General features: G+C 39.5%; 1 protein-coding gene across 4 annotated transcripts in view; it reads right to left on the minus strand.

Annotated features, from left to right (window-relative positions):
- The window catches only part of CDH7 (cadherin 7), a 150,519-nt gene that overhangs the window by 38,824 nt on the left and 85,516 nt on the right, over nt 1-26,179 (minus strand). For all 4 annotated transcript variants that reach the window (XM_020791758.3, XM_072998766.2, XM_078391499.1 and 1 more), the window contains 3 exons: nt 8,936-9,055; nt 4,598-4,765; nt 2,538-2,725 (listed from right to left, as the gene is read on the minus strand). In XM_020791758.3, coding sequence (XP_020647417.3) covers nt 2,538-2,725; nt 4,598-4,765; nt 8,936-9,055 — 476 coding nt within the window. The remainder of the gene's footprint in view (nt 1-2,537; nt 2,726-4,597; nt 4,766-8,935; nt 9,056-26,179) is intronic.

Consider the following 26,179-nt stretch of genomic DNA (forward strand, 5'->3'; position numbering starts at 1 on the left):
AAATTATCCCAGCCCCCAAACCCATTCCACTGTTAGCATTCCCAGTGCTAGTTATAATGAGAGGCCATCTCTCCCTACCCTTTGATGTTTTCTCTCCTTCCCTTCTATTATCCGTATTCCCAGGAAAAGTTAAGTCAGACATGGTGAACTCTAGGAGGACCCATTTTTTCAATGTAAGAGTCTCTGAAAGAACTACTTCTCCCAAAACCTACTGTACCAGGAGAAGTGCAGGGTGCCTTTGGCCTGCTCACTGCTGCTTCTTTAACACTGTCAGGTTGCCCAAACTTTTCCAAGTTGTGATCCCCCTTTTATAATAGGCATGTAACCTGAAACCTGCTTTATATTGTCTCCCTGCTTATTTAACTTATATGTAGAATACATCATGCAAAAGGCAGGACTGAATGAATCCCAAGCCAGAATTAAGATTGCCGGAAGAAATATCAACAACCTCCGATATGCAGACGATACCTATCTGATGGAAGAAAGTGAGTAGGAATTAAAGAACCTCATAATGAGAGTGAAAGAGGAGAGCGCAAAAAATGGTCTTAAGCTCAACATCAAAAAAACTAAGATCATAGCCACGGGTCCCATCACCTCCTGGCAATTAGAAGGGGAAGATATGTAGGCAGTGACAGATTTTATTTTCTTGGGCTCCATGATCACTGCAGATGGTGACAGCAGCCACAAAATTAAAAGACGCCTGCTTCTTGGGAGTGATGTATGGAAAGCGATGACAAACCTCGACAGCATCTTAAAAAGCAGAATCACCTTGCCGACAAAGGTCTGCATAGTCAAAACTATGGTTTTTTTCCTGTAGTGATGTATGGAAGTGAGAGCTGCACCATAAAGAAGGCTGACCACCGAAGAATTGCTGCTTTTGAATTGTGGTGCTGGAGGAGGCTCTTCAGAGTCTCTTGGACTGCAAAGAGAACAAACCTATCCATTTTGGAGGAAATCAACCCTGAGTGTTCACTGGAAGGACAGATCCCGAAGCTGAGGCTCCAATATTTAGGCCATCTCATGAGAAGAGAAGACTCTGTGGAAAAGCCCCTGATGTTGGGAAAATGTGAAGGCAAGAGAAGGGGACGACACAGGACGAGATGCTTGGACAGTGTCACCAAAGCTACCAACATGAATTTGACCCAACTCCTGGAGGCAGTGGAAGACAGGAGGGCTTGGCAGGCTCTTCTCCATGGGGTCATGAAGAGTAGGACACGACTTAACGACTAGACAACATCAGCCTGCAATCTCCTGCCATGTCTGCATAAAAAGGCATTTTAATGGGGTAAAGAAAATACATTAAGAAAGAATTTTTAAAATTTCATTCTACCCTAAAATATTAATATTAATATAATAATACATAATTATGGTGAGGCTGTAGGCTGTACATCTGCCTCTACCACATAAAATTTGAGAAGGAAAAATGTCAATACAGTTTCGGTTTAATTTACTTTTTGGTGTGTGGAAATGACCCTCCTTTCATGTCTCCCCCTCAAAAAAAAAAAAAAAAAAAAACACTCAGTGAAGAGCCCCTCTGTGAAACCCAAATAAACACCTGCTCCACAGGCCCTTGCCCCATACCTCACCCCCTCCTTGTCTCTCTTCCCTCAGCTTTCTGCTATTCTTGCTTCTTCCTCTATGACTCAGAAAGGGCCCAGAGGCATCTCTCTGCCCAGGTCCCTCTTCCTTCACTGTGCCACCATTACTGTACCCAGCAAAACTAGAGACTCAGGTGGAGTGAAAAGAACCAAGGCTGTGATGGCACAAACTTTTAAATCCTGCCGCCATCTTGGGGTGTCAGCATTCCCAGCCTGCCTCATCCAGGCCTCTGGGAGCCGGGATAATGCTCTGGTCAGAAGGGCTGACATCAATCCTTTAAAGATTGACAGGGAGGAACAGACAGAAATGAGCAAGAGTGTCTCTTTCGGTGAGGGAGGGAGTGATGTGCTTGCATAAAAGGAAAATTCATCGAAAGGGGTAGAGATATAACAAAGAACTGTTGGTTGACTGCAATTCCAATTCAGATTAAAATTATCTATCTGTGGACCAAGAGGGTTAAAGTAAAAATGCATTGTGCATAGAGTAGACTATGTCTAGATGGGCGGCATATAAATGCAATAAATAAATAAATAAATTGTGTATACCATATTTAATATAATAAATTTAAAAATAATCACAACTAAAAATAACCATGGGACACTCCCCCCCCCCCGAGAATACTTTGCAACCCCCTTGGGGGTCTTGATCCCCAGATTGGGAATCTGTTGTCTGTGTAAAGGAAATGTTTCCTAGGAAGGCAGAGAATAGCAGGGAAAGGAAGTGGGTACTTCCTCTCTTAAGCATCTGGATTTTTTATCCTATTCTGGTGCATGAAGATTAAGGAATTTAATCTTTGAGATGTTTCTAAGGCATTTTACATACCTCTAATTAAGTTTACTTGTGCAGGTCATATGTGTACAGGTAAAGCCTCTTTCTTGCATCTATTAGAATAAGATGATCTTAAGTGAATAAAAACAGAAGTAATGAAATCAGGGTACCTTCTGTATTGTAATGATTCCTTCTTGTGTCTCTTTGTCCACTGTAATTTTGAAGACTCCCAAACCATCACCATCCACAATCTTATATTCCATTTCGGCATTAGGTCCCACATCAGCATCTACAGCTTTCAGTCTAGCCACCACTGAAGCCACCAGTAGTGATTCTGGGACATTATACTGATAGGACCCTATAAAATTCACAACATTCAGTGGATTTTAATTATTTAAGGATCAAATAATTAATGGTGCCATTCAGTTTGTCGTTAAAGAAAATATATATACAATCTTAGTTATGAATGGACATTTTTTAAATTTCTTCAACATACCTTACGGTGAAAGTTATTTGAAGATAAACCACAAGCATTCTCTGCACTGTGCCCTCAGTATCACTGTGATACTTTGAGAATGCATTTGTGTGTGTGGTTCAAAGTTGTTTTCCCCCATGGATTTGATGACTACTGTACTTAACTGCATGACAAGTGATACTTCAATAATGTTTTAAAAAGACATAGCCAAACTGCATAAGTTGGCTAGGAGCTTGCCGTCTACGCCAGCAGGCGAGAAAATCTACTTTAAAGGTTCTTGCTTCTTGGTTTACTTGTGGATTTCATGCCTTGCTCAAATGGCTGCCTTGCACATAAAATTTAGTGCAAGATTGGATGAGGGAGATTGCAAAGATTTTCTGTGAGATCAGGTCTGAAGCATGACATTTTTGTTCACATGACCCAGTTATAATTCCTTGAGTCCCGTCCTTTAGTGCTCTTGTTTGGATATATGAAGAACAAACTCATACAAGCATTTGATGTATAAATATTACTATTATTTCCATTTATTTAATCTAGCATTTCTACCAAGGCAGGCCACAGCCATAGCCATTTTGTCTTACTAATGTCCATTTTCACTACAGGAAAATAATAAATACATTTGTAAGATCAGATATACGCCTTAATTGTGTCTTAAGGAGAACATTTCCTGGCTTTTCATGTCAAGCAATTGAGATAAATACTATTCTTGCAAAGGCATTTTCTTCTTTCTTGAAAACTGAACCTGAGGCTCAAACTGAAATTGATACAGATTGCAGATTAACAAAATGTAGACTGAAGCTATAACATTCGCATTTTCAGAAGCCAATTCCCTGGTGTTTTATTATTACCTAAACAATTAAAGGGGGAAAGAATTCAATTCTCATTCTGGCTTTTGATTGGTCTGTTGTTGTTGTTTTTTCCATGTTGACTTGAGAAGAGACCAGATTGAACATATATATGTTCCTCACATTAGTCTAATTCACCCCTGCAATGGGGTTACAAGAAAGATCACAGCAAAGTGTGGGAAATCAACAGATTGTTTATAAACAGCATAGCTCTTGTCTGGGAATAGACTCTTTTTCTTCTTTTTCTTAGTTTAGTCATAACCTACCCTGGCCAAAGGAAGTAAATTGGGGGCAGGCATAAATCTGCAGCGTGGGGAGCAACAAAAATCTCAGATACAGTATTCATACAATGTGTCACACTAGAGTGAAAAAAGCTATGCATTTGGTGACTTAGGCATCATGCATCATACCTCTCATGCAGTTAAACACAGATGTACAGTAGTAATCACATATAGGGGAGAAAACAACACTCACAAATTCAGTTAAACTTCCCCATGCCAACTTTTTAAAACCTACAACATCCAAATTAAAATGAGGTATGGGCAGAAAGCAGAAATATCCCGGAAAAGAAAACGGCTCACAATGGGAACTACAAACAATCAAATTAAGACAAAATACTCCAAATGTCAAAAATCTTCATGATATATCTGTGTTTTACACCAGATAACTGGGACCATATATTTCCATACATTATATGAGATGGCTTGCATCTTGTTATTAGTGCATCTGGAAAGTACTAAATGTCTGGATTCAGTACCTAACCAAGACAAGCAGGCGTGATAAATTGAATTTAATTCACACTTTGCATCTTTTTCATGGGACCTGACATTATCCTCCAAACGGCACAGTAGCACAAATCCGGTACCGTTTAAAATATTACTTTCTTCAATTATTAATTACAAACACTTACTGCGGGGAAAACGTGGAGGGTTATCGTTGACATCTGTAAGAGTCACAGTGACGGAAGTGGTCCCAGAGAGGCCTCCATTTTGACCAACCATATCTTTTGCTTGAATGACAAGTAAGTACTGGTCTTTTGCTTCTCTGTCCATATTGGGAAGTGCAGTTTTGATAATACCTGGAACATGCCAAAACAAGTAACAGTGAATCAGTGAAAGGTGCACACTTCATGTATTCATTAATTCCATATATTCTCACTATAAGGACAGGAAAAAGATGTCATTCAGAATTTGGTTTGCAATCCACCAGGCTTCCAGAATGAATTTTCTGATGGTTCAAAGCTGTGAATGACCCAACAGAATCTTGCTGCTGTTAATAATCTTGTATCACAGTATGCATTTTGATTACACTGTCTTGAATTAGCTAATATCTTCTTTAAAAAAAAACCCACTTCTAAAGCACTCACTGTAATTAGGGATCTTTGATGTAGTAATTGAGGCACTCTATTATCTGAAATAGTTTTACAGTTTTATCCATTTGGCTATCTCTGTGCCATGTGTAATTATGCTTTGCAATTTAAAAGGGAGGGAGAAAGGAGGGCAGAAAAATGTGAACTTGTCACCATTCCACCAGATATTTATCTGATGTTTGTCTGATATTGCAGACAAATATCAGATAAATAAACATGCTTCCTCAAACCGTGAAGGCTTTACAACTATTTTGTGCTTGTCATACAGCATTGTTGCTGACACTGATTTTCGGAGACAGCTTTTTACTTCACCAACACTCCATGTCATCTGTGGAGGAAACGTGAAATATGTGGATAACTGAGAGGTGCACTGGGGCTTCTATGTCTCCATCTGATGTATGTAAGCTCTTTGGTTCCTTTTTTATTTATTTCCCCTTCATTTGAATTCAGAGTTGTCCATTAATCTTCCTTCTGCCAAAAACAAGATTTCATAACTTTATTTTGTCCATACTAAACAGGCTAGGAAGGCTAAAATGCAATTTTACAAATTATTCCCTTGTGCTATTTCTGCAACTCTACCCCTGACTAAATCACATTCTGACTTCACATGTTTGCGGGCTGTCTCCCTTTACATAGATTATTGTTGGTTTTTGTAAGTAATATTATTACAAGCAATTGCAAAGTTGGCTAAAAAGATCTGAGAGAAAAATAATCATTTTCATGATCTATTGAGGAGAGGACACAAAGCAATGGATTAAATATTAACAGGGATTGGGCTTTATAGGCCTCAAACCCTTCCCACTGCATTGTTCCTATCTCAACTAGCAAGACAGCTGGTGATCTTAGCTCCAGTGAAGTGAGAAAGGGAAAAACACCTGCAAAATCCCAGGCACTCTACAAGGTGTGAAAAAGGACTGGAGGTAATAGACACTAGAAGATTGGGCCAGCCCAAGACATTTTGCTGCCTGAGATGAAAAACAAGATGGTACCATATGCTGCATTCAAAATACAAATGGAAACGGGACTGCAAACTGAGTACTGAAAATAGGATGGAACCTTCTACCAGAAGTGAGAAGAACAGTCATACTGTGGAGCATACCACCATATGTCTATCTTCCAACAGGGTCAGGCAGAACAGCCAAGGGACTGCCATTTCCACCAACTAGTTTATGCAACTGAAACAGATTGATTCACTCTGCCTCAAGGTGGGCCCAGCAATCTTTCTTTTGATTGCCACCTGACAAGTGACTTTTACTCTAACAAAATGACATGACATAGTAGAATATTCCCTACCCAAACCCTTTTCTTATTGACCAGTACAGGACTATTACGTTGTTTACACATAAAACATATAAAATGTGTTTTCTGTGAACATGTCAGGAATACATCTGTCTATTCATTTTATGGGAGAGGGAGAATAAAAGAACACTGTGTGTCCCTGCGCTTCTGCAATTTCTTTGCAAAAGGCATTCTCAAATCCTTACTGCTGGCTACAAGAATGTCTTGAACTATGAGACTCTGACAACCACAAAGAAGTCTGGAGCACAAGTCCCTTCTTCACAAACATTTTCACCTGGAAATATATTAGACCTTTGCACAATGCACGTTAAGGTCTGAATATGGCTCTGTAAAAGCTGGACATGCCTACAGGGTCTTCTTCAAGCCTTCACTTCGAGCAGAGGCTGCTGTTTCATACCATTTATGGTGCATTGTGATTAATGAGGCTCTGTGACTCTTCAACCCCTAGATTACACTGATTCTCCCAGAGGCTGTTAAAGCTCTTTTTGTGTACACTGTACATCATAGTGATCAGTTGCCACCAGACTACACATTATGTTATAATGTGTAGTCTGCACCATTGGTTTGTATATATAGCTACATGTGGTGAAGGTGCTTTTCCCGTGATCATAAACAATGCTATTTTGCATAATTCAGGACCATTATCTGTATCCATTCTATGCAGATGACAGCTAAGGTGCTTCAAAGTGTTCAAAACGCCCTAATGGTTGGGGAAATATTTTATTAAACAAAGAGGCAGGACCACTCTTACGTTTTGATAATGGCAGAAGTCAGAATGAAGTCAGTTTCCACACTTAGAAATATTTTAACTCTGGAAGTACAAATATCCTTTTAAAAAGATAAAAAGTGCAAAAAAAAAAAGCCCCATGATATTTAAAAGATAAAACATGGTTCAGAAAACCTGAGGGTGTGCTAATGAATGAGGCAGGGGAAATGAATAAAGAAATTACTGAGATCACAAGAACAAAAAGGGAAAAATTAATACCAACAGTTTCAAGTATGTACATCCTTTGAATACATACTTCTCATTATAGAATCTATCATTTCCGGCATGTGGAAACAATAAAAACACATATAAGTACTGTACATATAAGCCGCCTAGAGTGGTCTAATATGATCAGATAGGCGGGATAGAAATAAAATAAATAAATAAATAAATAAAATACATGAATCCCACCCCAACTCTTCTAGAAATATATAGCTAATATCTAGAATACAGTGAGGTCTCTACTTAAGAACGTCCCTACTTAAGAACAATCCAACTTAAGAACAGCTCCATTTGCTAAATTTTGCTTCTACTTGAGAACAGAAATCCAAGATAAGAACAGGAAAAAAATCCTTTCCTGCTCTTTTTTTAACCTTAGGTCATCTTAGGTTAAAAAAAATTCTCCCCCTAGTGGTAGAGTACGTATTAACCAGCTTTGCATTAGTTCCTATGGGAACTAATGCTTCAATGTATGAACGCACCTCTACATAACAAAAAAAAACAGCCAGAACGGATTAATTGGTTTTCAGTCCATTCCTATGGGAAATTTTGCTTCAACTTAAGAACGTTTCAACTTAAGAACACCATTCCAAAACTGTTTAAGTTCTTAAGTAAAGGTTCCACTGTAGTTTCTATGGACGGAAAAGAGCAGATATGGATTAAATGGTTTTCAATGCATTCCTATGGGAAATGCAGATTCAACATAAGAACTTTTCAACTTGAGAACCACCTTCCAATACGGATTAAGTTCTTAAGTAGAGACCCCACTGTACATATCTGTGTATAGAAAAGTGAACGTGACTGAAACCAGAATTTACCTCTGTGTCTAAGCAGATCCTGAACGTAAAGGTTGAAGCCACTCTGTAAAATGATCCAACTTTGGTTGTCCAAGGTTCACTACTCCCTTCGCAGCCTGCCATGATCTCCACTGCTTTCCCTCTCGAAACCCCAAAACGGTCAGAAGCCAACTTCTGCTTTTTTAAAAACACCTCTTTCTTTACCTAAACTAGGCACATGGTGGGCAAACAATTTGTTTGAAAGGACAATTACCAGTCCTGAGTCATAGATTCTGCATTTCAAAATTGTTTTTTGGCATTGATGGTGCAAGAAGGGCAGAGCGGTCATGCATGGCTTGTAGCCCATGTCTTGCTCATGCTGTAGACTTCCGGATATTCTTAGACTACAAAGCCCATCAGTAATAGGTCTGATGATGTGGGCCATCATCAGTAAACAACATTTAGAAGAGTATGGATTATCCAGTTCTCCTCAACACCTGGTAGGGAGTAAGCCTTGCCAGATTGATGGGATATGCATAGAATTGGTGTAAATCCAATTCAAAGACCTACATAGAGTCTAGGTATCTATTTTGTGTAGAGAATGATGTGAAGCAGCTACTAAATGGTAGGTCAACACATGTAAATCCTGCTAGTTCATTAGATCTAGGTAAAGGTAAAGGTTCCCCTTGAGATTTAGTCCACTTATGTCCGACTCTAGGGCGCGGTGCTCATCCCCGTTTCCAAGCCATAGTAGAGTCAGTGTTTATTTGGGTATATATTTATTCCTGTAAGAGTTATGGGAAGTATTAAAGCAATTACCTGTCTTTGGTTCCACAGAAAAGTAAGGCTGCCCTTGAAGAATGCTGTAAACCACTCTGGCACTATTGCCATACGTAGGGTCATCTGCATCTGTTGCTGTTACTTGTACCACAGAGGTTCCTGCAAAATGTTCAGAGTAATGAAAACCTTATTAAGCACTGCTTTGCCAAACACAACAGCCATACAATAAAGAAACACAGCCTTGTGCTTCTACTGCCTTAGAGAGGGTGGAAAGGTATTCAACAATGTACTACTAAAAGTCCAGATCCAGAGTCAATAATAAGGCCTAGATCCAGCTGTCAGTGCCAAGCACTGTGGAACACTGAATCAATGAAATTTATGTAAATGTTGACTTGAAAAGCACCCACAGATTTACTGGATCTACTCTAGCTGGGTCTAACAAATGATACAGAGCTAAGTACTTAGCATGAACTTCCTGCATGACACCTATAATTTTGCAATTTCTTTTCACATCAGTGAAATGCAGTTTTTCTATCAATGGTTCACCTGCTATTACTCCTATATTGCAACACAAATGATGGCAGAAAGATAATGTTCTTTCAGTTTTCCATTATAAAAAAAATGTGTACAAGCCAACAGCTGAGGCAACCCAGTAATTCAAACAGCTATCTGACAGGATTTATATATTGATCTTTGAGGTGGAAGAATGTTTTGTGATGTAAGACTAACTGCAATCTAATTTATTCCTCCTATCACTAGAAATAGTTGAGTCACTAAAAACAGAGACAAATTCAGCTTTTAATAAGCCTCTAAACCTATTTTCCTGCCACTTAAATTATTCTTTCCTCTACTAAAAAGTGCAGATTTGACTGCTCTTTAATGATCCTGCTGCTCCACTAACCCATACGGCGACAAGAATGGAATGGTACAAAAAAGCCTTTCTCAAGTCACTGGTGTCAAGGTGGCTTGCTCCAGACCGTGACAGAAGTGAGCAGATTGTTCATTCACAGTGAACGCTTAACCCCTGGCCTCTCTCTGATGAAATTACAAGCAAGACAATCCTTGAGTAGAGGTAATTTGCTATGTAAACATTTATTTACTCAGAAATTGACTTGTGCTACCAGATAGTTATAAAAGTACAACTGTGGATTTATATTTAAGGGCACTGGAAAACTGCCTTTCTAAATACAACACTGACCTCTCAATATGCACAGAAATCAGGGGCTGCTCTGTCTGAAAGTCTGTATGTTTCACTTGCACAGCAAATTATTAATATTAAACAAATGGAGGGAAATGAGGAATTTCATTGCTCTTTGGTGACTAATGAAATCTGAAAACATAAAAATGTTCTGACATCTGAAAAAGGTTCTGTCAATCTGATTTCTTTAATAAGGGTTGCCCTGTATGCCACACTATAAGCATAACTGTGTAAGTCAGCAAACATACAATATTCCATAAAAAATATTCCCACAAGTGTGTTGGTTTTGAAGAATCATGCTGATTTATGCAATCTTTTTGCCAACATTTTTCTGTGCTTTCTGGCCATGCAATGCAGTGCAGATTCTGGGCTTGGGGGCAAGGGACCTTGGATGAGACATACTTATAAGGCTCTTCTCTTGGGAGGGGGGCACTTCCCTTTCCCCATTCCCAAACCTGTCCATTCACCCTCCCCCCCCCACAGGCCCAAATGAAACAAATGTTCTGTTTTACCAGTGCCATCCCCTTAGTCAGCTTGCATGACTGAGCAAGGATTTCAACCCAGAAGTCCTTAGCCCTGGTCCTACATTTTCCAATTACATGACACTGGCACATCTCTATGCAAGACTGAAAACTACATTTTCACATTCAGAAAGCAAGCCCCTCAGGAATAGGAGGGACTAGGGAAATTCCTCTAGTTCTAAGGGAACCTTTTCACTCTCAGCTTTAGTCCTGCTCTGCTGTCAGTTTGTTACAGCTAGCTGAGAAAACAGAATGTCAAAATTCCACATGGCACAACATAAGTAACTTTAGGAACGTTAACCTAAGTAGTGGAGTGTCCTTGTAGAAGAAACAGAACGAGAACAAGAGCTTCTCTAGAAACTTTATAAGTTTAAATAAGAAGAAAACCTTTAATATTCAGGGTCAATCTAAATGGAGCAGGCACTTTAGCTCACAGCTAAACATCAGTGGGAACAATCATGGACCACAAGGGCACCCAAACCAAGATTCCACGAAGTGATTGGTTGGCTGTCTCCGAAGCCGATGTACAAAAACAAAGCTGGAGGTGAAATAGGGGAAGGGCAAATATGATTTCTCGGTCATAGCACTAAAAATGGTGGTTAATTCTGGCTTGACACCTAGTTGTCACAGACTAGATATTGATTACATTCTAAAATCCAGCATCATTCTCAGTAAACTTCCCTGGTAGCACAACTTAGCTAGATTACACTGCTGTCCAACTAGATGAGCTGTACATGGGATTATGCAACAGATTGTACACATTTGTGTACAACTGGTTGCAAGAACCACCATACAGGATACTATATTTGTGGTAAGTCTGGAAGCACAGCAGCGATTGTACTGTGTATCTTACACTAACTCAGTTATCAAGCAATAAGACACATTGAAGTCCAGGTGACAGTGTGGACACAAAATGGAAGTGGGCTTGTCTCATTATTAGCATCCTTTCTTATATAAGCTAATTGCTCTCTTTATAATGTCAGACGTTAATAAAAATTCCAATGGCTCTAATGTGCAGGTTTTAAAGCAATGTTTTTAATGTTTTAATGTTTAAGATTCATATTTTAAATGCCTTGATTTTAAACTTCTTGTGTTTTAAGTAATTTTATATGGCTCTGTAACCTACCCTCATACCATGTGATATAGAGTAGGCTATAAATAAATAAATAAATAAATAAATAAATAAATAAATAAATAAATAAATAAATAAATAAATAAATAAATTGAAATCTGTTACAATGTAATCCAACCATTTTTTCACATACAAATCATCACCAGTGGCCAAACAACTTAAGAGAGAAAAAATGTGTAACAACTGGACAATCATGCAATGTTATGCCCTCCAGATAGTTCAGATTGCAGCCTTTGCAAGCCCTTCCCTTTGGACATGCTGGTTGTAATTAGTTACTTTCAAGGCTTTGCAACCTTTAGCTTTGCCTATCAACTGCAGTGTGACTTGTTCCTAGAATTATTTTACTGCTACTAGTCCTTGAAAGCTGAGTATAAAGAAAGTCAGGGCAGGGGTAGATCAAGAGGGCTTGGACACTTATAAGCTACTAAGATCTTTCTGAAAAATGACAGCACTTTCTCAGTTTGACCTGCACTGAAAACTTGACCAAGGGTTCTTTTGAAATGGTACACTTAAGTTCATGACAATGTGAGAAAAACCTCTCTACCCGAGCTGAAGTGAACATAATTTTTTCCATGCTAACGGCAATATGGGGGGGGGGGGAGAGCCAAACTCAGGAGCATCAACTGAACCATTAAAAAGCTTCATTACCTGAAAATGTTTCCAGCAGAGCATGGACTGCTTCCAAAGGGACCAAACACTAAAGTGCATCTAAATCACAGCTGAGCTGTTATTTCTCGAGATATTCCTTTTTCTCATTTTTTTAGAAAAAGAAAACCACTATGCAAAATTCTGCAAAATTCTGTGTCTATGGTGGCTGCAGTTTCCTTCACGATATGATGATAATAGGAGGGCACTGGGGCGTAAAAAAATGGTAGCCAGGACACCAACAATATTGCCTTTGTGGTGCTGCTATAATATATGACAACAGCCAAAGAAAACACAAAAGTTAAAGATGTGTAAGCCCCATTCCTCAGGAGGTGTTGCACAAACTCTCTTCCAGCTGCAGACATTCAGTGTAACAGAGAATGAATCCCGTTGCCCAGACACAGAGAAGTTTGAGGGGGGTGAAATGCCATTTTATTTATTTATTATTTATTGGTAAGCATGATAAAGGACCAGTATCAAGGTAGCAATGCAGCTGGGTGATCTGCTTCAGGTGGAAAAAGGTGGTACAGATGACTGATGATACCTGGGGCCCCACTGATAGCACTGGGTCCAAAAGTACACCCAGACTGCAAACCTCATCCTTAGCAGAGAGAGTAGCCCTTCCTAAAGGAAAAGGAGGCCCCCAGACCACAGAGACTAGGGGCACCCACCCACAGGACCTCCATCTTGTCCAGGTTCAGCCTCAGTCTGTTATCCCTCATCCACCCCAGCACGGCATCCAGGTAGTCCACTGCAGAAGGGTGGAAGGAGAGACAGAATGGGGAGATTAACTGATGGCTTAAATGACACAAAGTCCCTTTCCTTTGCAATATGATCTAGCTTTAGCTTTTAAATTCTTATCCATATATTTATGTGTGTAACAGCGAGACAGAATGAGCAAGTAAGAGCATATGTCTGTCTATGTATGCATATATATTAATTATTTCTGAGCATTTTGGTGTGTTAAGAGTTAGGGTTACAGTTACATTTGCATTGCATGCTCTAGCAGGAGAGGTTGTACAACATGGTTTAGGTTTAGCAGATGGATACCTTCTATATTATTATTATTATTATTATTATTATTATTATTATTATTATTATTATTATTATTATTATTATTATTATTATTATTATTATTATTATTATTATTATTAGTAGTAGTAGTAGTAGTAGTAGTAGTAGTAGTAGTAGTACCACCACCACCACCACCACCACCACCACCGTGTTTTCCTGAAAACAAGACAGGGTCTTATATTAATGTTTGCTCCAAAAAACCCATTAGGGCACGGTTTCACTTAACTAGGGCTTATTTTTGGGGTCGGGCTCATATTACGAGCATCCTGCAAAATCATACTAGGGCTTATTTTCAGGTTAGGTCTTATTTTGGGGGAAATAGGGTAGTAGTAGTAGTCGTCGTAGTCGTAGTAGTAGTAGTAATTTTATTTATATGCTGTATTTCTTTCAACAAGAGACCCAAATTGACTCACAGCATTAAAATTCACACAATTTAAAAACACAAGTTAAATATTAAATTATAAATTAAATAATATATGCTATAAAATACAATTAAAATATTAATTAAACATTAAAACATGAAAAATATTAAAAATTACCTGCTAAAATGGGGGTCAGGGATTCAGTTATAATTGTTAAAAGCCTGCCTGAAGAGATGGGTCTTTAGTTTAAAAGGGAAGGGGCCATCCTGATCTCCTGAAGGCGAGCGTTCCATAACTTGGGAGCTGCCACAGTGAAGGCCCTCTCCCGTGTCCTCATCAGCTGTGCTTGTGCTAGCAATGAGACCGAGAGGAGGGTCTCCTCTGCTGACCTTAATCACCGAGAAGGTGCATACAGGGAGATATGGTCCTTCAGGTAGCCTGGACCCAAGCTGTATAGGGCTTCATAGGTAATGACTAGCACTTTGAATTGGGCCCAGAAATGTCTGGTAGCCAGTGCAGTTCTTATAGCAGATGTGTTACAGTGTATGTAGACCTCTTTTTAAATCATTGAGGATTTCAATACTTCTCAGAATCATGGCTTTCTTCCCCCCACCCGCAAAAAAGGACTTTGATTGACTGATTGATTGACTCACAGTCACAGTGTTATATTTGCCAGAGAAAAAAGTGGCTTAATATATGGATATCCATCCTCATACAGGAGACTTCATTAAAATATATTACAAAAATATATTTCACTAATATACTGTATAATATATAAGAGTAAAAGCATTTAACACATTGTTTTCCTGGTTTGTCATCCTCTTATTCTGACAGCTAGACAAGAGAAAGAAAGCCTAAGAGCTTGTTCACCCTTTGAAATTTGGGTCAATCTGCTCAGTCCTTCAAAGATCCTTATCTTCAGTGCAATCTATTTCAACTCTTGGTACCCTTCCTCGAAGGGAGAACAAAGAGCTATTTTACATCTGAATGAATCATCCCAAAAATATTGCATGCCCTACCCTGTGCCAAAATGATATGGGCCAATTCTTAAAGAGGAAGGATAGATCATTTTAAGTAGAAACACAAGTGGACATGGTCTTTTTTTCTGTTCCAAACACTGCTATCAGAGAACCATATACACTACCATAACTATATGCTAGTGCAGACAGGTCCTAGGTGGTAGAGGGAAATTATGACTTCTCAAGCTGCCATGAGATCTACTGTAAATGTAGCATGGGGTCCTTCCGAAAAATTCATGAAGGTCCATTTTTCCTTTTAATGCTATAACCATTATTTAGTGCCTTTTCATTCTTCTGGATGCCTGTGTGTTGTCTGACTGGAATTTACAATCTCTCTGGGAAGTGCCAACAGAGCTCTCAAGGCTCGACAATAATCCTTGCAAATTCTTCCAGCAGTGAGCTCCATGTTTACTGCTGATAAGTCTTAAGGGAGCCACAGAAACATATAACTGTGATGACAGCTTCTACAGCTACACTAGGGGCATCTTGTAAATCCTGCTGGACTGCTAACTCCAGTTCAATATCACAGATTGAACAAATTCAACTGCCAAACTCCAGGTGTCAAATGAAACATGGACTGCAATCCTTATACAATTTGCAAAACTCTTCCTTATTGCCCAACCCTCTTCATGCAATATAGACAGAAGACAAGATCTTATTCAGAAAATGTGAGATACTTAGCTTGAAATGTACCTTGAAAATTAATCCAACATACAGTAGAACAGAATGAACAAAGGTAAATATGAAAAAATGTGCTCAGAAAACTGCAAAGTCTTATTTAACTGAAACTGCAACATGCAACACACTTGCTAGATGGCAAGGCCCATTCAGGTCCATGAAGACCTTTAGTGTCTTTTAGAATTAATAACTTGGCCTGGGGAAAATGGCATATCCTTTAACAGTTCTCCCTGCTATTTAGGGGTTCATGAAAAGCCGTCACATAGATGGGGAAATATTTAATAATACTCTTACAACTGCAGAGCTGTGTAAATTAATTACCACAAAGGTAAACATTCATAGCCCTTTGTCATATATTTACAGAATGTGGCTGGGGAAGCATCACATTTGCTAGCCACATGCCCCTGCATGGCAAGAAGCATGATTTCTACTCTCAACAGCCTATGCATATTGATGTATGTGGTGCACACAACACAGGTGAGTGTAGACTCAAAAAGGTGTAAATGCTCTATTTACATGGAAATCCTAGTTAATCAGGCTTCCAAACTTAATTGCATGAGTCACCTAGAAGCTTTCTCCATTTTAGTGCTAATTTTCCTTAGTGACGGAGGGCTCTTGGAGCCACACTGGGGACAGTAGCGGGCTGCATGCAGACCACAGGCCATACAGTTCCCAACCTTGCCCAAAAGAAAACTGTATCACCAATGTATATGACTCAGTTCTCAAAACAAACATATCTCAGAAAGCAATTCTAAAGGAAGCACCTCAGAACATTTAATTTTAATATAAGAGATACAATTTCTAGAGTTTCTGTTGCTATCTTTCAAAAATTTTATCAGCAACCCTGACAAACATCTGTGTGGAATGAAACAAACAAACAAACAAAACAAAAAAGAAATCTGAAGTAATCATGCATATGTAAATTTCTTCCAGAAAGCTCAAGCATGCATAGTCCCCCACTTTTATGTTCATAGTGACCCTCTAAGACTACTGTATAATATTCAAGAATTGTTTCACTGCTGTGCATGAACATTTACACACACTGATAACCCTGATGGAGGGGGGGAATGCAGAAAAGCTGTATGTACAACAACCTGTTAAAGAGGCAGAAATTTACAAGGGGGGAAATTGAATTTATAAGGGACTGGCATTTTTATCAGAGACAGCTCATGTAGATTGGTAGTTTTTAAGCTTTCATAGTTCATTGTGACTGAAAATTATTTTGCTGCCTTCAGTACCTAATTAACAAAATCATTGTCACGGATATAATTTTAAACAAAAAATAGGAGGTAGATACTTTGTTTCCCTTTAATATTTTATGAATACTGTAGATATGTAATTAGAAACTGTGTCATATAAATAAACTATGAATCAATGTGACCATGTAAAATAAATGCCACACAAGCAGTTCATGCAGCTAAATCCTTAATCCAATATTAATGCAGTATTAAATATTACTCCACTGTTAACCCCAAAGGCATTTCAATATACCATTCCAAGAAACCTGAAGCAGATTTAATTTGCTGTAGTATACAAGGCCCATGCACCACATATAATCCCATTTAAACCTTATTTTCTGGTGATTTATACACCTTTTTGCCATGCCTTTGTACAGGAAATTCTTCTGCTCTGGTTTACCACCTGAACTTGAATATACACTGTGCAAAATAATCTCTATATGGTACAGAAATAATATGAAAACACACAGGCAGAGAAATCCTAGCTCCAAAGCAGCTCCAAGGGGTAAGGACTGAGCAGAGCTGCCTCTCTCTTGATTTGGTGGGCTGGATAAATGGAAGTGGAGGCTTTAGTAGATCTGGGGGTGGGGAAAGAGATCCACAGACAAACTATGTACTATTGGCAATGTTTCTGTCAGCAGTAGGCCCCACAATAGGGGGTCCCTGGGGCAGGGTAAGGGCTTTACATCTGCAGGATCCCAAGCCTCTCTTCTTCCCTGATAGCAGCCTGGATCATTCCCCCCAGAAACATCCTGGAACTGGTACAGTCCTTTCTGGTTTTAATTAGAGAGATGGAGTAAAACATGATCAAATGGGCTTTAAAAGTCCAATAAAGCCTACTTTTGATTGGGCAGATAATCTCCTCTCTCCAATTAAGATTGTACTCTGAAGTGGTAGCATCATAAAACAGGGAGTAAACGTTTCTTTAGTTACAAGTGATAGGGAGCTTCATTCTAGGTATACAATCGAGATTGAATCTTTCTTACTTCAGTGAAAGCTCATTTATTATACAAATACTTCATTCTGTCTCCATAGTAATGTCCACCCTAGCACCAGTATCAGTAAAACATTTAACCCATGTGACTGACAGGCAGAACCCCACAATGTCACAGAGTAGTTTAGGAAGCATACTGATTGTGTGATCTCAGAAGCACTTATATAGTGGCAGATACACTATATTAAAGATATACTAGAGTTGGCATTAGAGTTATCACACTAACGGTGAAGATAAATTGGGTCATGGACTAAGTTCGCATCAGTAAGGTACAGTATAGGTTGACTCATATCTGGTCCCAAATACTGAGGTATGGATAGATGGGAAATGCTTGGAGTTTCACTTGCTGGCTGTGGGATTCTGGGATCTATTAACTTTTTTAAAAAACCATTTCTCATCTCTGGGAACTTGTTTGAAAGATGAAAAGAACCACATGCACATATATGATGAAAGAGATTGCTAATTGTTGGTAGGCGAAGAGCCTGCTTCTTTGTAGCTCTTTCGCCCCAACAGTTAGAGTGAGGGCAACGGGGGTGGCTTTGGACTGCCTGGAGCTGCTTTCTGCTCCTGAGTAAGTACATTTACTTTGTTTTGCAGGGTGAGTTTGGGTTGGGGGGGTTTACGTTTCTGTGCTGTGATGTTTTTTGTGTTTTGGTGGTGTTTTTCCCCCCAGCCCCATCGTGTTCCGATGGGGCTGGCTGTGTTTTGGGGGGGTGTTTTTGCGGGGTTTTTCCCAGCCCCATCGCATTCCGATGGGGCTGGCTATACATGGGGGGGTTGTTTTTGTGTATTTTTCCCCAGCCCCATCATGTTCCAAAGGGGCTGGCTGTGTGTGTATGTGTGGTTGATTTTTCCCCCCAGCCCCATCGTGTTCCTACGGGACTTGCAGTGGTTTTTTTTTCTGTTTTGGTGTGTTTGTTTTTTGGCCCCAGCACGTTCCTATGGGGCTTGTAGTGTTTAATTTTTTATTTTTTAATTTTTATTTTATTTTTATTTTTTGTATTTTCTTCTTCTGGAATGGATTGATTGCATTCCAGTGCATTCCTATGGAAAATGGTGCTTACAACCATTTCGAGTTACGCCCATCTTCTGGAATGGATTATGGTCGTAAGTCAAGGCACCACTGTATGGATACTGAATAAGGAAGAAAGATAAGCTTTTATTCATAACCAATGAAAGCAACTACTCACCACAATATCCCTTAGAAAATCCAAACTATTTGGGGGCATAGTGAATAACACATCTAAAAGTAATTTCTCAGATCCAGTTTACATCGAACCAAATATCTGGTCCAAACATTTCTCAACCTTGTATTCGCGAAGGCTTTCATGGCCAGGATCAATGGTTCTTCTGGGTTTTTCCGGCTCTTTGGCCATGTTCTGAAGGTTGTTCTTCCTATGAAGGAGTGCTGTCCTCTGAAGATGCTGGCCACAGAGACCGGCGAAACGTTAGGAAGAACAACCTTCAGAACACGGCCAAAGAGCCTGAAAAACCCACAGCAACCATTTCTCAACCTTGTTTCATAATAAAGACAACTTCACCAGTGTCAAGGGTGAAGTCCTGCCTAAGGAAGTCCCAAAGTGGCCTCTGGTCACCCCTACAGAAATAAAGGAACGAATTTCTGGCCAAATCACCAGGAACTGATATAATATCCCCAGAGCTATTAAAGTTCAATATTGATTGGTGGGTGGCACCATTCGCTGCCCTTTTTACCATGGTAAGCAAAATGGGCCTATTACCAGAAGCCTAGACCAATGCAACAGTAGTTCAAATCTACAAATCAGGTGACCCCCTAAGCCCTAGCAATTATAGACCAATCCGTCTTTTATCTCTCATAGGAAAACTTTATGCTAAACATCTTTTAAATAAACTGGCAGCCTGGGAAGAGAAGATGGCAATAGTTGGACCAGAACAACCGGGATTTAGGAAAGCAAAATCCACCCTTGATTATTGTGTCACCTTAGCACATCTGATAAATAAATATGTAAAGCAGGCCAAATCTAAAATATACATAGAGCTAAGGGGAGCTTTTGATTCAGTTGACCGAGAAAAATTGTGGAACAAACTAGCCAAACTTTTAATTGACAGAAGGCTGATACATCTTATTAAGAGACTGTATTCTACAACCTCCTGCCAAATCAAATGCTCAAACTCAGGGATCTTAACTAACTGGATATCCACCAACAGAGGGGTCAAACAGGGCTATACATCAGCCACTTCCCTGTTCAACTTGTTTTTGCATGAATTAGCCCCTTTCCTATTGGAAACTGAGGGCCACCCTCCAAAAATTGGTTCTACACAGGTCCCTTTACTTTTGTACGCAGCTGATGCAGTTATCTTATCTCATGCCAAACTTGGTTTAAAACGTCTGATGCACAAATGCCTTGAGTTTTTAGCCAATAATAACTTACAATTGAATTATGATAAGTCTAAAATCGTGGTATTTGAAAAACCATGGAACTTGCACAAGTGGATTCTTCAGGGAAGAAAGATTAAAAACTTCAGGTATCTGGGCATTAAGTTTCCTTTCAAACATACCTTGGTCCTACACCGTAAAGCAGCAATACAACGGGCCAAGAGGACTACCCAGTCAACCCATAGATTCTTTTATAATACAGGAAATAGATATGTTCCTCCTGCATTAAAAGTGTTTAATGCAAAGATTATTCCACAGTTGCTGTACGGTATACCTTTATGGATAAAGACCTGGGATCATTCCCTAGAGGAAATCCAATTTATGTTTGCAGAAAATCCTGGAAGTACAAACTTGTGTGCCATATGTCGCCCTCTGTTTAGAGATGGGCCAAAATATGGTAGCAACTCAGGCATGGCTGAGATCAATCAAATATTGGTTGAAGATACACTGTAACTTCAAATAAGGCAGTTTTTTTATACCACATTTTCCAAGAACCAACCATCGCAAGAGAATCACTTGGCTCCCTGCCCAACAAGGAAGAATTTCAGCTGATTAAATGCGGGATAATAGATATACAATTCCAGGATCTCCTAAGTGCTGCAAATAAGACCTGTTCCCCCTCAGCCGCCTGATTCCTGTTGTTGTTGTTGTTGTTTAGTCGTTTAGTCGTGTCAGACTCTTTGTGACCCCATGGACCAGAGCATGCCAGGCCCTCCTGTCTTCCACTGCCTCCCAGAGTTGGGTCAAATTCATGCTGGTAGCTTCGATGATACTGTTCAACCATCTTGTCCTCTGTTGTCCCCTTCTCCTCTTGCCTTCACACTTTCCCAACATCAGGGTCTTTTCCAGGGAGTCTCCTCTTCTCATGAGATGGCCAAAGTATTGAAGCCTCAGCTTCAGGATCTGTCCTTCCATTGAGCACTCAGGGTTGATTTCCTTCAGAATGGATAGGTTTGTTCTCCTTGCAGTCCAGGGGACTCTCAAGAGCCTCCTCCAACACCACAATTCAAAAGCATCAATTCCTCGGCGGTCAGGTTTCTTTATGGTCCAGCTCTCACTTCCATACATCACGACAGGGAAAACCGTAGCTTTGACTATTTGCAGGCAAGGTGATGTCTCTGCTTTTTAAGATGCTGTCGAGGTTTGTCATTGCCTTCCTCCCAAGAAGCAGGCATCTTTTAATTTCGTGGCTGCTGTCACCATCTGCAGTGATCATGGAGCCCAAGAAAGTAAAATCTGTCACTGCCTCCATCTCTTCCCCTTCTATTTGCCAGGAGGTGATGGGACCAGTGGCCATGATCTTAGTTTTTTTTTTTATGCTCAGCTTCAGACCGTTTTTGCACTCTCCTCTTTCACCTTCATTACAAGGTTCCTTAATTCCTCCTCACTCCTGCCATCAGAGTGGTATCATCTGCATATCAGAGGTTGTTGATATTTCTTCTGGCAATCTTAATTCCGGTTTGGGATTCCTCTAGCCTGGCCTTTCACATGATGTATTCTGTATATAAGTTAAATAAGACGGGGACAATATGCAGCCTTGTCATACTCCTTTCCCAATTTTGAACCAATCAGTTGTTCCATATCCAGTTCTAACTGTTGCTTCCTGTCCCACGTATAGGTTTCTTAGGAGATAGATAAGGTGATCAGACACTCCCTTTTCTTTAAGGACTTGCCATAGTTTGCTGTGGTCCAAACAGTAAAAAAGGCTTTTGCATAGTCAAAGAAGCAGAAGTAGATGTTTTTCTGGAACTCTCTGGCTTTCTCCATAATACAGCGCATGTTAGCAATTTGGTCTCTAGTTCCTCTGCCCCTTCAAAATCCAGCTTGTTCTTCTGGGAGTTCTCAGTCCACATATTGCTCAAGCCTGCCTTGGAGGATTTTTAGCATAACCTCGCTAGCGTGTTAAATGAATGCAATTGTATGATAGTTGGAGCATTGTTTGGCACTGCCCTTCTTTGGAATTCGGATGAAGACTGATCTTTTCCCAATTCTCTGGCCACTCCTGAGTTTTCCAAACTTGCTGGCATATAGAGTGTAGCACCTTAACAGTGTCATCTTTTAACATTTTAAATAGTTGAAGTGGAATGCCATCACCTCCACTGGCCTTGTTGTTAAGACAAGCTTTCTAAGACTCACTTGACTTCACTCTCCAGGATGTCTGGCTCTAGGTCACCAACCACACTATCTGGGTTGTCCGGGATATCCAAATCTTTCTGGTATAATTCCTCTGTGTATTCTTGCCACCTCTTCTTGATGTCTTCTTCTTCTGTTATCATGTTCATCTTTGCACAAAATGTTCCTTTAATATCTCCGATTTTCCTGAACAGATCTCTGGTTTTTCCTTTTCTATTATTTTCCTCTATTTCTTTGCATTGTTCATTTAAGAAAGCCCTCTTGTCTCCCCTTGCTATTCTTTGGAAGTGTGCATTCAATTTTCTGTAACTTTCCCTATCTCCCTTGCATTTTGTTTCCCTTCTCTTCTCTGCTATTTCTAAGGCCTCGTTCTACAGCCACTTTGCTTTTTTGCATTTCCTTTTCTTTGGGATGGTCATTGTTGCTGCCTCCTGTACAATGTTACGAGCCTCTATCCAAAGTATTTCAGGCACTCTGTCCACCAAATCTAGTTCCTTAACTCTGTTCTTTACTTCCACTGTGTATTCATAAGGGATTTGGTTTAGAATATACCTGAGTAGCCCAGTGGTTTTTCCTACTCTGTTCAGTATAAGCTTGAATTTTGCTATGAGAAGCTGATGATCAGAGCCACAATCAGCTCCAGGTCTTGTTTTTGCTGACTGTATAGAACTTCTCCATCTGTGGCTGCAGAGAATATAATCAATCTTATTACGGTATTGCTCATCTGGTGATGTCCATGTGTAGAGTCGCCTCTTGGGTTGTTGGAAAAGAGTGTTTGTGATGACCATCTTGTTCTCTTGACAAAACTCTATTAGCCTTTGTCCTGCTTCGTTTGAACTCCGAGGCCAAACTTCTCTGTTGTTCCTTTCATCTCTTGACTCCCTACTTTAGCATTCCAGTCCCCTATAATGAGAAGAACATCTTTCTTTAGTGTCAGTTCTAGAAGGTGTTGTAAGTCTTCATAGAATTGGTCAATTCCAGTCTCCTCAGCACTGGTGGTTGGTGCATAAACTTGGATTACTGTGATGTTGAGAAGGCCAAAGGGCCCTATACTATCATCTGTTACAATCATGTCAAAAATGCAGAGCCTATTCCTTGGCCAGATTTAATGTAATGCCTTCAGCAGTATTATCTGGCAGGTTTCAGGGTATTCCTAAAATGAGAGGAATTGCTCCTGTGAACTGGGAGAAACTGAGTCGCTGGTACACATGAGTTTATATTGCCCTCGCTATTCTCAACCCCACACTCAATATCTGGGCTCAATATTGCTTAAGGTAAGAGGGAATATTGCTTAAGGTAAGAGAGTGGAAGACAGGGTAGAGAAAGTAGCACGCTTCTTAGCACACACAGTGAACATGCCAAAAATAGCATAGTTTGAACCAGCACTCCCTCCTTGAGCAAGGTGTAAGGATCTTCTGATGTAATCACTGGGCTAATTATGACAATAAAATTTTTAATTATTATTATAAGGTACATAGAACAGAGTCGAGAGTGTGTCTTGCGGCATAAATAGTAAAACTACATTGAATCTGAACAAACTTTGATACTCTTTCAGAAAGTTGCAAACAAGTTTTACTGAATGTAGTTTTTGACTAGGTGATTTGTATATGCCAATACAGGTGTTTGATTGATTGAATTGTCTTTTCAGTTCATCTTTTTCTTGTGAGATCTACATCTTAGCTTCAGAGGTTGCTCTCTCTCTCTTTTCCTTTGCCTTGACATTGTGTTAAAGGACTGAGGAAAAGAGGCAGCTATCAGCTATGATATTTATGCTTACATTGTAGTAAAATCATATTGCAGTAAAAGTGATTTACTATTCTTCCCTCTGTCCTCATTCATGTTTCAAACTACTCTCCTTTTATGTTGCTACAGGGGACAAAATATTTCAAGTACAATGCTTAGCAATTTGAGTTTGTTTGGTCTAGTCTGGGGTTGTTGTTCTTGCTGTTGTTGTTTTATCCTTTCACTCTGCAATCTGGAAGAGACATTTGCTAATACATTCACACTTATCAGTCGAGAAAATAGAATTCATCCCAAGATGGTGCCATATTTATGTATGGTCATTTCTGAGAGAAACTATCAGCAGAAAGGAAGGAAGGGAGTTTAGTAAGTAATGGAAAGTACTGAGACAGCACAGTAAGCTTATTCACATATGCTATTTATCTCCTTTCAGCTTTAGGCAGAACAGACTTATCTCTAATAGTGCAACTTTTTGTATGTCTGTTCAGTAGTAAGGCCCATTAAATTCAATGGTACTTGCTCCCAGGTAAGTATGTACAGGATTACAGCCTAACACTGTATTAAATGAGATTAGGGACTATAAAAATTTATTCCACAATAAACTAGTCAGTCCCTATAGCTGCAAGCTAAAACCCAATTATACCACGGAAGCCAGGGTAATGTTAATGGGATTACTCTAGCATGAATGAGCTATGGATTGTAGTCTATGTTACCGAAGCACTTTTCCTTTACTAATAAAACCACAGGCATGTGAATATTTATTATCCCCTACTCCTATTTTTATCATAGCTTTCAGGCCTTTTCACAACTATTTTATGATTCCCTCAGAATTAAGGAAAACAATTTCAGATATGAGATATGAAGATCTATGCTGAAAATATAATAAAAAAACTGGCAGAACCTATGGTGAAAATAGCTTTAACCAGGCCTTTTGCTTTACCACTTAACTTCTGCCATCTCTCCATCGTAACAGCTAGCTCCAGCACAGTTAGACTCTGAAAGCTTATCAATAGAAGGGGAAGAGAGAATAGAAAACCATTAATATTTCATGTGCACAGTTGCTACTAGTATGTCTTGTCCTCTCACAAACTAGAACCACTAAACAATGTATTTTGTTGCCAGGAAACTTCCTACATCATAATGTTCTTTTCCTGCCTTGCAGGGTTAATCTTCAAGCCTGAACGAAGTTATAAATAATCACTGCAAAAATAACAACAGTAAAATAATATCCACACCTGCCTGAGGGGGTAATCAAGGATTTATAATCCATGAAGGAGGGCAGTCATCTGTTGCTGGGGCTACTGGAGGAGCACTGGGAAAAAGAGTGAGCATTTTTTGTTTTTCTTTCCAAATGTCACCAGCAAAAAAAATCTTAGATTTTTGAAAAAGACGAATATGTGGCGGAATGCCCACGTCACTCTTGTCCATCATATGGAGCTCAAGTGCAGAAGCCTATGATAGGACAGGAGGGGCGGAGTTAGAGTGACAGTTGGGGAGTTAGAGAGTTAGAGAGAAAGAGAGGGGGGAATGTAAGTGAGAGCATTAGGACATTGAATTGAGAGAGAGTTAAGACAGAGATTGGAAAGTTGGAGTGTTATAGAGAATAGGAAAGAGTTACAAGGAATAGAGAATAGAGAATTAGATAGATGATTAAAGAATATTGTTAAAAGGTTACTGTGAATAAAAACTCTTACAAGTATCAAATCCTGTTTAATAAATGGTCCTTAACAACTGTGATTTACATCTGTGATTTACATACCAACTAAATGATCAATAAAACCTGTTGTGTTGGCAGCACATGTCTGAAATATATTTGGTAAATTGTGGACTAGACCCTCTGGTGGCAGCGTAGAAAGAGGAAACGCATCCAGAGGGTGGACCTGTGTTTGGGGAGAACAAACAAGGGACACTAGGGGGACGCAACACCACACAAACAGGGCACATGAGAAGAACGAAACCACACAAACAGGGCACACTGGCATACATGACTATCCCACTCTAAGATGAAAATTATGCCCCTGTGTTATTTCCACTGGCATCCACCTGTGAGTTCTCCAAGCTGTCCTTACTAATAAAAGGACAGATATTGGTACAGGAGAACTGGTAGAGGTACTAGAATTCAAATAAAAAATC

Source organism: Pogona vitticeps, chromosome 4 (genome assembly GCF_051106095.1).
Source record: "Pogona vitticeps strain Pit_001003342236 chromosome 4, PviZW2.1, whole genome shotgun sequence".
NCBI lineage: Eukaryota > Metazoa > Chordata > Lepidosauria > Squamata > Agamidae > Pogona > Pogona vitticeps.